The sequence below is a fragment of the Vicugna pacos genome, chromosome 5, assembly GCF_048564905.1.
Source record: "Vicugna pacos chromosome 5, VicPac4, whole genome shotgun sequence".
NCBI classification, from domain to species: domain Eukaryota; kingdom Metazoa; phylum Chordata; class Mammalia; order Artiodactyla; family Camelidae; genus Vicugna; species Vicugna pacos.
The window spans coordinates 46,454,496-46,466,538 of NC_132991.1; the positions used below are offsets into that span (position 1 = coordinate 46,454,496).

The 12,043-nt window shown below is 36.1% G+C and overlaps 2 protein-coding genes across 3 annotated transcripts in view; one reads left to right on the forward strand and one right to left on the reverse strand.

The window, feature by feature from the left end:
- CIRSR (corepressor of RBPJ and splicing regulator) overlaps positions 1-5,348 on the reverse strand; it is a 28,840-nt gene extending 23,492 nt beyond the window's left edge. The window contains exons 1-3 of the mRNA XM_006204873.4: positions 5,179-5,348; positions 2,170-2,264; positions 315-388 (exon numbers count right to left, since the gene is read on the reverse strand). Coding sequence (XP_006204935.3) covers positions 315-388; positions 2,170-2,264; positions 5,179-5,250 — 241 coding nt within the window. The 5' untranslated portion in view covers positions 5,251-5,348. The remainder of the gene's footprint in view (positions 1-314; positions 389-2,169; positions 2,265-5,178) is intronic.
- Positions 5,291-12,043, forward strand: part of SCRN3 (secernin 3) — a 29,766-nt gene continuing 23,013 nt past the window's right edge. The window contains exons 1-4 of one of the 2 annotated variants that reach the window (XM_006204874.4): positions 5,291-5,444; positions 7,528-7,697; positions 9,587-9,768; positions 10,336-10,535. In XM_006204874.4, coding sequence (XP_006204936.1) covers positions 7,539-7,697; positions 9,587-9,768; positions 10,336-10,535 — 541 coding nt within the window. In that variant the 5' untranslated portion in view covers positions 5,291-5,444; positions 7,528-7,538. The remainder of the gene's footprint in view (positions 5,445-7,527; positions 7,698-9,586; positions 9,769-10,335; positions 10,536-12,043) is intronic. The other variant, XM_072961188.1, reaches the window with a different exon arrangement.

Here is a 12,043-nt window from a genome sequence, read left to right on the forward strand (position 1 = left end):
GTTGAGATTTTTTTCCTCCCCAAAGGACAAGTCATGAAATATTACTAGACTAGACAAACATTTTTATTATTTATTCTACTATATTGATTACAGTATTTTTAAAAATTATTGTACAGAATAATAGCAATTTTAAAAGATTAAGAGCAACTTTTTAAAAAGTCTGTCATTTGTGCTGTACACCAGAAACTGACACATTGTAACTGACTGAACTTCAATTTAAAAAAAGAAAGAAAAAAAAAAGTCTGTCATAACAGTTCCCAATCTCTAGTTGTAAACACATCAAAGGCTAAAAAATAAGGAAATGAGGCAAGTACCTTTTTTAGCTCCCGGTGGGGCCTCATACATGAAATTAAGGCCATTCTTTACACGTTCATCTCCCATAAGCAATCTAAAAGAAACAGTCAGAATAACAAATGTGACTATCATCTTTAATAAAAGTATGTAAAGATCAATATCCACAAACATTATCTCCAGGAAAAGGAACCAAGTTGATTCCAGTGCTGGAGCAGAGAAATATGAAAGACCAGTTTGGGATGATCCTGTAGTGCCAGAAAGTGGTTTAAAAAAAAAAAAAAGGATGGGGGTACGTTAAATGGACATAGAAGCCAAGCTGATAGAACAGGCAAAGTCTAAACCTGGAACATTTTGAGCAACAAAATTAAATATCTGAGTCCATACTGATAGAAATAAATGATTAAATAAGTAACTAAATGAGGGAAAGGGAAAATCCTTCTTTCCAGAAAAATTCAAATTAAAAAATGTAAAGGATACGAGAGAAATAGAAAATCACTATTAAAACACCATAATAATAATTGATGCTGGCAAGATCTCTCAATGGACACTAAAATTAGTGGGCAAAGTTCAGGGAGAAACAGGATATTTGCATAGCTTCAGATAGTTCCACCTTTACTATCTTTTTATTGGTCTAACTCAACCATACTGTTTCTTGAACACCCTCTTCACCTTCCCACTGTGCTCATCTTTAACAAGCTTTTACATATGTAAATCAGAGTTTCTCAACAGCGATGCTACTGATGTTTTGGACTTGATCATTGTGTGCACCGTAGGCTGTTTTGCAGCATCCCCAGAATCCTCCCACTAGGTGCTGATATCACCCAACCCCTGAGTTGCCGCAATCAAAAATGTGTCCATACATTGCCACATGTCTCCTGGGGGCAACAACAGCCCTCAGTTGAGAACCACAGACCTAAACCCTTGCCATCCTTGTTATCCCAAATGGATTATTCTGATTTATGTTAGCATACCACGTCTTTAAAGCAGCGTATCTTCAATCAGCTATTATCAGCCTTGGACTATAAGTACATGTTTCTTACTAGATTTTCTTAAGGGTAGAGAGAAACTATGCATCACAGTTTTATAGGTCCCTGCAACACCATCTGCTGTCCTGCATGAAGCAGGTACTCAATAAAAGTTAATCAGATTAAATAAAATGAGTGAGAAAAGTACTTAGCTGAACTAAACATTTTCTTTCTTTAATTTTGCTCTTGATATACTATATTATATTTTAAAGAGAGTGTTTAATAATAGTTTAGTATAACTTTGCTTAAGTTCCATATTTGATGAAAAACAGGACTTAGTGGAAGAGAGAGAATGGTCGATGTAACTAAAGCACCACTGTTCACTTGGTTGATTAATCAAAGAGACATAAGCTTCAGAGTTAAACCTGCAAATACAAACATGAAATGACAATAGCTAAAGTGGGTACTGCACTAGAAGAAACCAATGAAGAACTCTAGCCATGATCCTGCCATTAACAGAACAACACCACGCAGGTTAAGTAGAGACACTGCACGTTACTTCTTGAAGCTGTCCTGTGCATCTTTTCATTTTAGTGTATGTTAAAGAAATATCTTTGTAAGAGGTCTCAGTGGTTTAAGTATATATTTTTAGTGTTCTAAGTTTTGTGTAACTTGGAACTTCCTCATAAACTGTATATGGAGTCACATCAATCTATATTTTATGTGAATTACGGGTAAGGCTGGAAAAAGTGGCCATCTACAGATATAAGAGTAAAGATAGTTGACAGGGACTACAATCCTATTACTGGGGCATTCAATTCAAAACAGCTCATGTAATATGTGATTCAGTAAGGGATCATTCTCCTGCAACTGACTGTTCTAAAAACACCAGCATAGTGGAATTTCTTACCTATTATCATATGATTCTTGTTCTTTAAGATATTGTTGCATCAATTCTTCTTGTTTCTTCTTATCATATGATATTTTCTGTTCTGCCATCCATACCTAAATTAGTAAAATAAAACACTTAAACAGGAAGTTTGCTTTCTTTTATAATAAAACATGAAATGTTATTGTATATAGTTTACAACATAATCTATTATGGTCATAATATCATCATCACAAAATAACAGTTGAAAAATCTGATTTGTGCCTTGATACAAGTCCTTAAACACAGTCATTCAAAATAGCTAAACCTTCAGGCAAAAATGTCAAATTTGAGAACCACTCTGAGCACTTGGGGTACAAGAGCTTCTTGCACTTAGTCCCTGTGTTATTTCAGAGATAAGAATGACCATCTCCCTACATGGAATGTATCTAGTCCAGAAAACACACAGGGCATAACCAGTAAGGTTAAACAGTGCTCCCGGATGCCAATGGGTGTCACTGACACCCCAAGAAAAAAGAAATGGAAGACAAGGAGAAAAAAGGACAGGAGATGAAAGGTAGATGTAGAAAAAGGGGAAGAGACAAGAGAGGAAACAAAGAGATAAGACAGAGGTGCATCTGATGCCCTGCAATTGCTCAAGGGCACCAACACTACTGGCTGAATGTGTCCCTATGTGAAATTCTGAGTCATAAAAGTGGTGAAGGTAAAAAGCCCACACAACTCATGCAAGGATATTTAATTATGTTACTTCCAGGTTTAAAAGGTATCAGTGCCTTTCTACTTCCCTTAAAGCAAAAGGACAAGGGTAATAGCTCAGGGGAAGAGCGCATGTGTAGCATGAACGAGGTCCTGGGTTCAATCCCTAGCACCTCAACTAAAAAAAAGTAAAAAGTGTTTGGTAGCCAACATAAACAGCAAGTCCAAACTCTCTCTCTAAACATGCTAAGTTTCAAGAAGGTAAACTCCAGGACAAATAATTACATTGATAAAATTATAATTATTAACTGTAGGTGGGGGCAGATACGGAAGAAGAATGGGGGACAAGACTGCCATTATTCAATTTTAGATGCCAAACCGGGGGAGTTATTAGGATTTTAGCAGTGCTGAGAAAGGAAGGTTCTATGGGGACCACAGTTTGAGATGTAGACAAGAAGGATTAATGTGGAGATAAAAGCAAAACTAGAAATGAAAGAGAACACTTGAGAGAGAGAATATACAAGAAATTTATTTTAGTATAAGATCCTGAAAGTTTCTTCCATTGACTTCATAACTATAAGTTATAGAAAGGAATGTAATACTGATTCATCTACAAGATGAATTTTGAAAACATGGTGCTAAGTAAAAGAAGACAGTTACAAAAAAAATCACACATTGCATGATTCCATTTATATGAAATGCCCAGCATAGGCAAATCCACAGAAATAGAAAGCAGATTAGTGATTGCCTAGGACTGGGAAGGGGTAGGATTAAGGACAATTAAGGAGTGGCTGCTAACAGATATGGGTTTTTTGGTGGGTGATGAAATGTTTTAAAACTGTTATGGTGATGACAAAATTTATAAATATGCTAAAAACTTTGGTATTGTATACCTTAAATGGGTGATTGTATGGTATGTGAATTACACCTCAATAAAACCACTAGTTTAAAAAAATTATTCTAGAGAATGGATCTGAGAGGGGTCAAAACTGGCAGCAGAAAAACCAGTCAGGAAATACATTGGTCTAGGTGAAAAATGATGAGAATCTAACCTAAGATACAGGCAGTAGTGACAAAGAGGAGAGATGGATTCAAGAGATATTCTGGAGGTAAGACCAATAGAATTTATTAGCTAACTAGATAAAGGGGTGATGGGAAAGGATGAATCTAGAATTTCTGGCTTGGGTGACTGGGTAAAGGATTGTGTTAGTACCTATATTTCCCACCGATATGAGAATAGGAAGTAAAAAGAAGAGCAGATTTAGGATAAAAGATAAGTTACATTTCAAGTATGTTGAGTTTGAGCTACCTGAAGGATATCACGATGAAATTGTCTAGTATATAGTTGTCTTCAGGTGCCTCCAGCTAGGGGGAAAGATCTGGCACTGTAGATTTGAGAGTCAGGAGTAAAGAAGGGGTAGTTAAAACCATGAAATTGGACGTGATTGCTTGGGAAAGCATATAAAGTAAGCAAGACATAGGCCAAGGATGAAACTCTCGTTACCACTTGTATTTTGGGAGCAGGCTAAGAATAAGGATGTGTGTAGGGGCAATTAACATTTTATAGAGCACTCCCTCTATGTGGTAGGGAGAGTGCTATATGGTACTTGTTTCAAAGCCTTTACCTACACCATCTTATTTAGTCTTCATAAAAATTTTGCAAGTCAAGGCAATTGATACTGATCATTCTTAACTTATGTATTAGGAGACCGAGAATCCTAATATTTTGCACTTAGTCTTAGGGCTAAAAGTGATGTGATGTAATAACAAAATCTAGGTCTAGTTTCAATGCTCAGAATCTTCTTACTTCACCATTCTGCGTTCCACTGCTATAATATTCAGCACAGTTTTTCTGTACTGCACCTAGTGGACCTGTTAGTGGTTCTTTAAAAAGCCAAAGTTCAATGCAGTCGTCAAAGTGACGCTACATTATCCGGTGGGATAAAAAGAGGAAGCAAGCGGTGACTTTATTTCCCTTTTAAGGTATATCTTAAATAGATAGGGAGTCTTCTTTGTACAGGATAGCAGAGCTCAGAAGCCGTGATCTCCGGGATCCGAAAAGGCAAAACCAGAAACTCAGTCTTCACATCTTAAAGATTTACATTTTGGCTGACAGAGCCGACAGAGCAGAGAAGAGCCGCCTGCCCCCCGGCTGATGTAAAACGAACGTCAAGGGCCAGCTTTGTCAGTGAGCTTCTCGGCGAAGGGACAAGAATGCCAGGGCTTTAGGCACGGAGAAGAGGCGACTGTCCCCGGGATCCCAGAGACACTACTACTCTCACTTTCAGGAGCCCCTGGGAGCCCAGGCGCCAAGGGCCTGCTCCCCGTACTTACTTTTTTGATGTTGGATTTGGAGGCAGGATGAAAGTCCTTCTTGCACATGAAATTGGCGAAGGATTTTCCCATTTCGGAGCCAGAGGTGGGGAAGGCAACCGCTAGGTCGGTAATCAACGTAAACAAACTCTGCCGCCTAACCGGAATCGCTCCTCCAGTGGCAGCGGAAACTTCCGGGGTCAAAGGGGACAACTTCCGGCAACTATTCCCTCAGCCTACCCCTCCTCGCCCCTTCGTTCTGTCACTTTGAGTAGCTCGGACGCCAGGTGAGGGGCGTGCACGGGGAGGGGCAAACATAGTTGATAAGAACTAGGAACTCGGAAACTGCGGTGCTGCGGGACGAGGGAGTTCTCGGGAGGGGCTCCTGGGAAGGCCCCCCTTGGGAGGGGCTGCGGAAAGAGGGCCCAAGTCGCTGTGGTTTGAGCGCCGCCGGCTGGAGCGCGCAGTGCGGCGGTGCGGCGACTCTCTGGCGGAGGTGCTAGAAGTTCGAGCTCTTTACTCTGTGAACTCTGACTCGAGTTACATAAACTTTTCTGCACCAAGTTTTCTTATCTGTGTTATTAAGGTAGTAATTCTTGCCCAATCCTCATCGTTTGTGAGGCTCAAACGATGTAATGTTTCTGAAAACGCTTGGTGAACTAAAGCATATAAAATAGAATGTCACCAACACAACAACTAAGAGTCTTGTTTTGCTACCAGCTGTACGGTGCCTGGTGCAGAAAGATGTTCATAAACATTTGTTAAATGATAAATACGTCCTAAGAGTTAATAAGGGCTCTCAAGGCTTCCCTAAATGGGCTAGATGTCTTCTAACTAGGCAGTGAGTTTCCTTAGCTTTCCTCACGACCCTGGTTAGCTCAGATCACCTAATGCAGCTTGATGGCCCTTGCGACTCCAGGGTTTTGAGTGGACGTGCCTGCTACTGCTGTAGAGGATCCACCAACTAAGTCCTCTCGTGGGAAGCAGTGGGGTATGACGTCACCCCCCTTTTGAGGGGGTGGGGGGTATAGCTTAGTGGTAGAGTGCATGCTTAGCATGCATGAGGTCCTGGGTTCAATCCCCAGTACCTCTATTAAAAAAAAAAAAGCCTTTTGCAAGAAACTTACACTTCTGGTAAATAATAACAGTAACAGCTTTCATTTAAGTGTCTAATATGTTCTATGCACTGTGCAAAACGCTTTACTCACTGTCTTATAAATTCTCATAACAACCCCCTGACAGATTTACCCACGAGGCAGAAGGTTTAGAGATTAAATAATCTGCCAGTTAGGCAGTGGTGGAACTAACTGTAACACAAATAGAAGACGATCTAGGAGATAAAGGTGGAAATTCACACAGAGAAGAACAGAAGCAATGGTGACCTCTTCTCTGTCATTGAGGAAATAAGAAAAACCATTAGGAGTTTCAGACTGAAGTTGTTTCTTTCTTACTTGAGTCACTTTGTTTTCTTATGAATGAAACATTAATTAGATTTAAATCAAATTGCTAGTATCTGTGTAAAACCATTCTAAGGTTTGAGTATTATAAAACAATGGAAAGAAAGAAACTAAAACAAAGTGTCATTCTGGAAGCAAACATGTTCTACTAAAATTGAGGATTTAGATTTTTTGAAATTACAAATGAAGACATGATCTTGCTATTAAATTATACAATCAGAATGTACAAGTTATGAATGTGAAAATCTTCCTGGAAATAGCAACAATTTGAAATTTTATTGACATGTTTTTGTGTTTGATTCAGTGAGTCTTTTTCAAAATTTAAGTCTTATCACTATTGTAATCTGTGTGTACTCTTCTCTAGTTTAAAAGAGACCCTTTCTTCCTTCCTTTGAGGAAATACTGGGTACATAATACTGGGACTTTTCCATAAGATAAGTTCAAGTGATGAGAATACAAAGAGTAATAAGACATACTCTCAAAAAGAAAAAAAAAGACATACTCTCAGACCTCAAGGATCTCACTGTCCTACAGTAAAAAGACTCATATGTATACACAAATATGGTCTTTTTAATAGTAGAGCTAGGTACATGGGTTCCCAGATATGGAAAATAGTGAAAGGAGATTAAGGGAGGACTTCAGGAGAGAAAGAGTTTAGAGGGTAAATTTAACCTATAAACTAGAAGAAGGTACCTGTCATTCCTATTTTCTTGTTGATTCTTGTAGTACTAGATTCATTCCCTACTCATTTTCTTATAGATTTTTAAAGTACTGTATATTAAATTTAAAACTTTAATGAACACCCTTTGTTAGATATGGCAGTAACATCCCCTGGTCATCAAGTAAAACTCTGTTTTATATATACTGAAAATATTTTTCTCTTTTTATTTTGAATCTTCCATATGATTTTTAGTTTTAAAAAAAATGGAACCTTGTTCTTGTGACACTTTTGTGGCATTACCTCCAGCAACAGTTGATAATAGGATTATTTTTGGAAAAAATTCAGATAGACCCTGTGATGAAGTACAGGAGATAGTTTTTTTTCCTGCTGCAGTTCATGACAACCTGAAAGAACTTCTTAAGGTAGGTGAAATACATGTTTTATTAGCAATATTTTTCTTTAAAAATGTGAAAAACAGGGTTAGTTTATTTTTTAAAAAAATCATTAGCTAGCTATTTGTAGAAGTTGAAAATTCAGGAATTTAAATTTGAAAAAGAATTTGAATCAGAACTAGATTTCTGGTCTTTTATTTCAGTGATTTGGAGGAAACTGAAATAACAGTAACAGGAACTGTTAATTCTTTTTTTATGCTCAACATATGTATTTCTTTATTTCTGCCTGTAATTGTTAATTCTTTGATCAAATATTTGAATACTTACCATATGCAAGCATGTTGAATAGGACAAAGGGATTTAAAGCCTACTGTCAAGATTAGTTCTGTCTTCTAGGAGCTTAGAGTCTAGCTGAGGAATAGGATGTATATGTAACTAGCACCGTTATAAAGAAGGCTAGTGTAAATGCTGAATTTAACTAAGAGCAGCAAGCTGTGACAGCAGTGGAGAAGCAATTAATTCAGACTAGGAATCAAGGGAGGCCTCACCAGGAGTTGAGGTTTCAGCTAGAGTTTGATGGGCAAAAAGGATTCTGATTGTTGGGGAACAGGAAAACTCATTCCAGACTCTGGAAATAACAGTTTTATCATCAAAGAAGGTTATTTGGATCCAGTGATAACACTGTCGATGCTATATACTTTATGCAGTCATTTGATAGTGTACATGCTAATTAAAGGATCCTTTAAAAATTTTATTAAAAATTCCTTTTAGCACGGAACTTTAAGTAAAATTTTCGCATCATGCTTTTATTTCTAAGTTATGTATTTTTTAGATTTCATTTTATTGATATTCTAATACCAAAATATATAGGTATTTTATGCATACAGTTGTTTCTCCATATGTGCAAGGGATTGGTTCCAGAACCACCTCAGATACCAAAATCCATTGATACTCAAGTCCCTTATATAAAATGGTATATAAATGCATATAACCTATGCATATCCTCCTGTATATTTTAAATTATCTCTAGATTACTTATAACACAATATGGATGGTATGTAAATAGTTGTAAATACTATGTGAATAGTTACCAGCAAGTGGCAAATTCAGGGTTTGCTTTTGGGAATTTTCTGGAATTTTTTTTTCCCAAATATTTTCAATCTATTATATTTGGTTGAATCTGTGGATATGGAACCCGTGGCATGGAAGGCTGACTGTACTAGGCCATTTTTCCTTTTGCTGAGACTATTTATTCATCTTGGATCCATTTCTACCTTGTCTCTTCGTGTTTAAGTCTCATCTATCCTGTAAACCAGCAGTTCTCATTCTTTTCACTGCTGTGAACATACCCGATGGGTGACTTCCACATGTGACATGGGCTTCTATGGCAATCACATGTATTTAAGGGCTACCATATATGGAACTTACATCACTAAATGGAAGAAACATTGCACATTGAATTTGAGATCTGCTTCCTTATGCTTCAACTCATATACATCTTCCTCTACAAAATATTTCAAGATTTTACAACTAGAAACTATCCCTTCTCCTGAGCTTCTGCTAGCACCACATCTTCACTTTTCTTCATGACCCTTATACTTTATATTTCATTATATTTTAGTTAATGTACAAGTCTTCATTTCTTGAAAGTAAGATCTGTATCTGATTCATCTTTGTAAGTAACTTATCTCTTTGTAGAGTGCTTTATTGTAGGAGATGCTTAGCAAATACCTGAATGAATAAATGTTCTAGGGTCAGTTCTGAATGTTTTAAGGGTAATGTCTTTATTATTGAAAATTTCAATTTATAATTATTTATCTCTGTCATAATGGTCATGTATTCTGATTGATTTTAATATTCTAGATAATGATAACTTTTCTTTTTTGGTTTTATGCTTGTTGCTATGACTTTCTTTACAGTGTACTTACATAGAAATTGATCAAGTTCCTGAAACATATGCCGTTGTCCTTAGTCGCCCAGCTTGGTTATGGGGGGCAGAAATGGGAGCCAATGAGCATGGAGTATGCATTGGGAATGAAGCCATATGGGGAAGAGAAGAAGTCTGTGATGAAGAGGCACTACTAGGCATGGACCTTGTCAGGTTATTTTTTTTGTTATATTTTTGCACTATAGAATTTGTCTAAATTTTAAATTTTGGTGTAAGTCTTAACATCTTTTATCTTCCATTTTTTCATTTTTTGGACTTTGATACTTTACAGTTTGTGTTTAAAAATGCTTCAGAATATAGATAGGCAATTTCAAGACTCTCAATTAATATGATTAATTGGGAGACGGGAATGAGTTGAAAATTATGATTCACTGGAAGTTCCTAACAGACTTTATCAGACTGTAGCTAATTCTCATAGTCACCTTATTAGGTATTATTATTATCCTAATTTTACAGATGAGCTACTTGAGGTTCAGAGATAAAGCAACTTGCCAATAAGTTACCAAGTTGGAATTTGAACATTGATCTTTTTGACTCCAAAAACTTTGTTTTCATGATTCTAAGCTGACTTCAGAAGGAATAGTTTAGAATTGGATTTCAGTGTATCTGTTAACTTGAAAGAATTTTTACTTTGAATATGAACATAAAATCTCATGTATGAAATTATTTAAGAAAATAGAAATTTATTTTAATCTGAGAACTTTAATGTTTTCATTTTAGACTTGGCCTTGAAAGAGCTGATACAGCGGAAAAAGCCCTCAATGTCATTGTTGATTTATTAGAAAAATATGGCCAGGGTGGAAACTGTGCAGAGGGTAGGATGGTATTTAGCTATCACAACAGTTTCCTGATAGCTGATAGGAATGAAGCCTGGATTCTGGAGACAGCAGGGAAGTACTGGGCAGCAGAAAAAGTACAAGGTATGGACAACTTTTCATGATTTAATTTGTTTTATAATTAATAAATACCCCTTAATTGCAGACATTTCCTTTCATTATTTTTCAGAATTTATAATGCAGTGTAATGAAGGGTTGTACTGCAGGGGAAATGAAACAATTTGAAAGAACATCCAGTGAAAGAGCATTATAAAGAACTTTCCTGAAAAAGAGGAAAAGATGGTGTTATCTCTTTTTCATATATATGATATTAATTTCATATAACCTGTATACATTTTCTGTGCAGTAGCTAATGGCTGTTTTATAGTACTTTTTCACTTTTTAATAAAATGAAACCATTTCTTTATCATTTTTTCCTCTTTTAACTTTGGGATGAACTCCAGAATTTTATCACGTGTGGGGATAGAGGTGAGGAAAGGGGAATGTTGTTGGGGACTGGTGACTGTGGGTTAGTGATTAGAAAAAATATGTTGATACAGTAATAAAGTGTAAAAATTTGATGTCATTGAGTAAATAATACAATTGATTGTTTTAGAATGCTTTGCCTTTTTTTCTTGATTTCTTTGTGACCATATATTTCTCTAATTTTTAAAATGAGCAGGTCCAGAGATGTGAAGTGATTTACTGAAGGCAGTGAATAAAAGATTTAGAATTTAAATCTTTTTATCTTGATTCTCAGTTCAGTATTTTTTCACTAGAGTACTGCCTTTTGCTCAAGCATGATCACATACTTCTTGTGGACTTACCTGCTGGATCTCACAGTTTTACAGGGACGATAAGATGCGCCTGTGAAAATGCTAAATGGTGTATGAATGATACATACATTTTAAATCTGTTTTAAAACATTATCAATTTTCATTTATCATTATGATCTGTAAAGAACAAGCTTTTATTATTACTTCTATTTTGTATTTTAGTTGAAAATTTTGTTATAACTTAGCATCATGATATTTTTAGAAGCCTTATATTTCTGTTCTAAACTTGCTTATGACTATTTTTTCTAAAGTAGCCATATAAAAGACTAATATCCAGAATATGTAAAGAACTCTCAAAGCCCAACAGTAAAAAGACAATCCAACTAGAAAAAAGGGCAAAAGACATGAAGAGACATTTCACCAAAAGGGATATAAAGATGTCAAAACAGTACATGAAATGATGTTCAGTATCATTAGCCACTAGGGAAATGCAAACTAAAACCACAATGAGATATCACCACACCTCTATCTGAATGGTTAAAAATTTTAAAATAACACTACTGAGTGCTGGTGAGAATGTGGAGAATGGATCACTGATACATTGCTAGTAAGAATCTATAGCCACTCTGGAAAATAGTTTGGGAGCTTAAAAAAAAAAAACTAATATGCAACTACTATTGCATATTGCAATCTTATGCATTTATCCCAGAGAAATAAAATTTTAATTTACACAAAAGAACTGTACATGAATATTTATAGCAGCTTTTTCCACGATAACCAAAAACTGGAAACAATTCAGATGTCCTTTAACTTGTGAATGTTTAAACTGTGGTACAT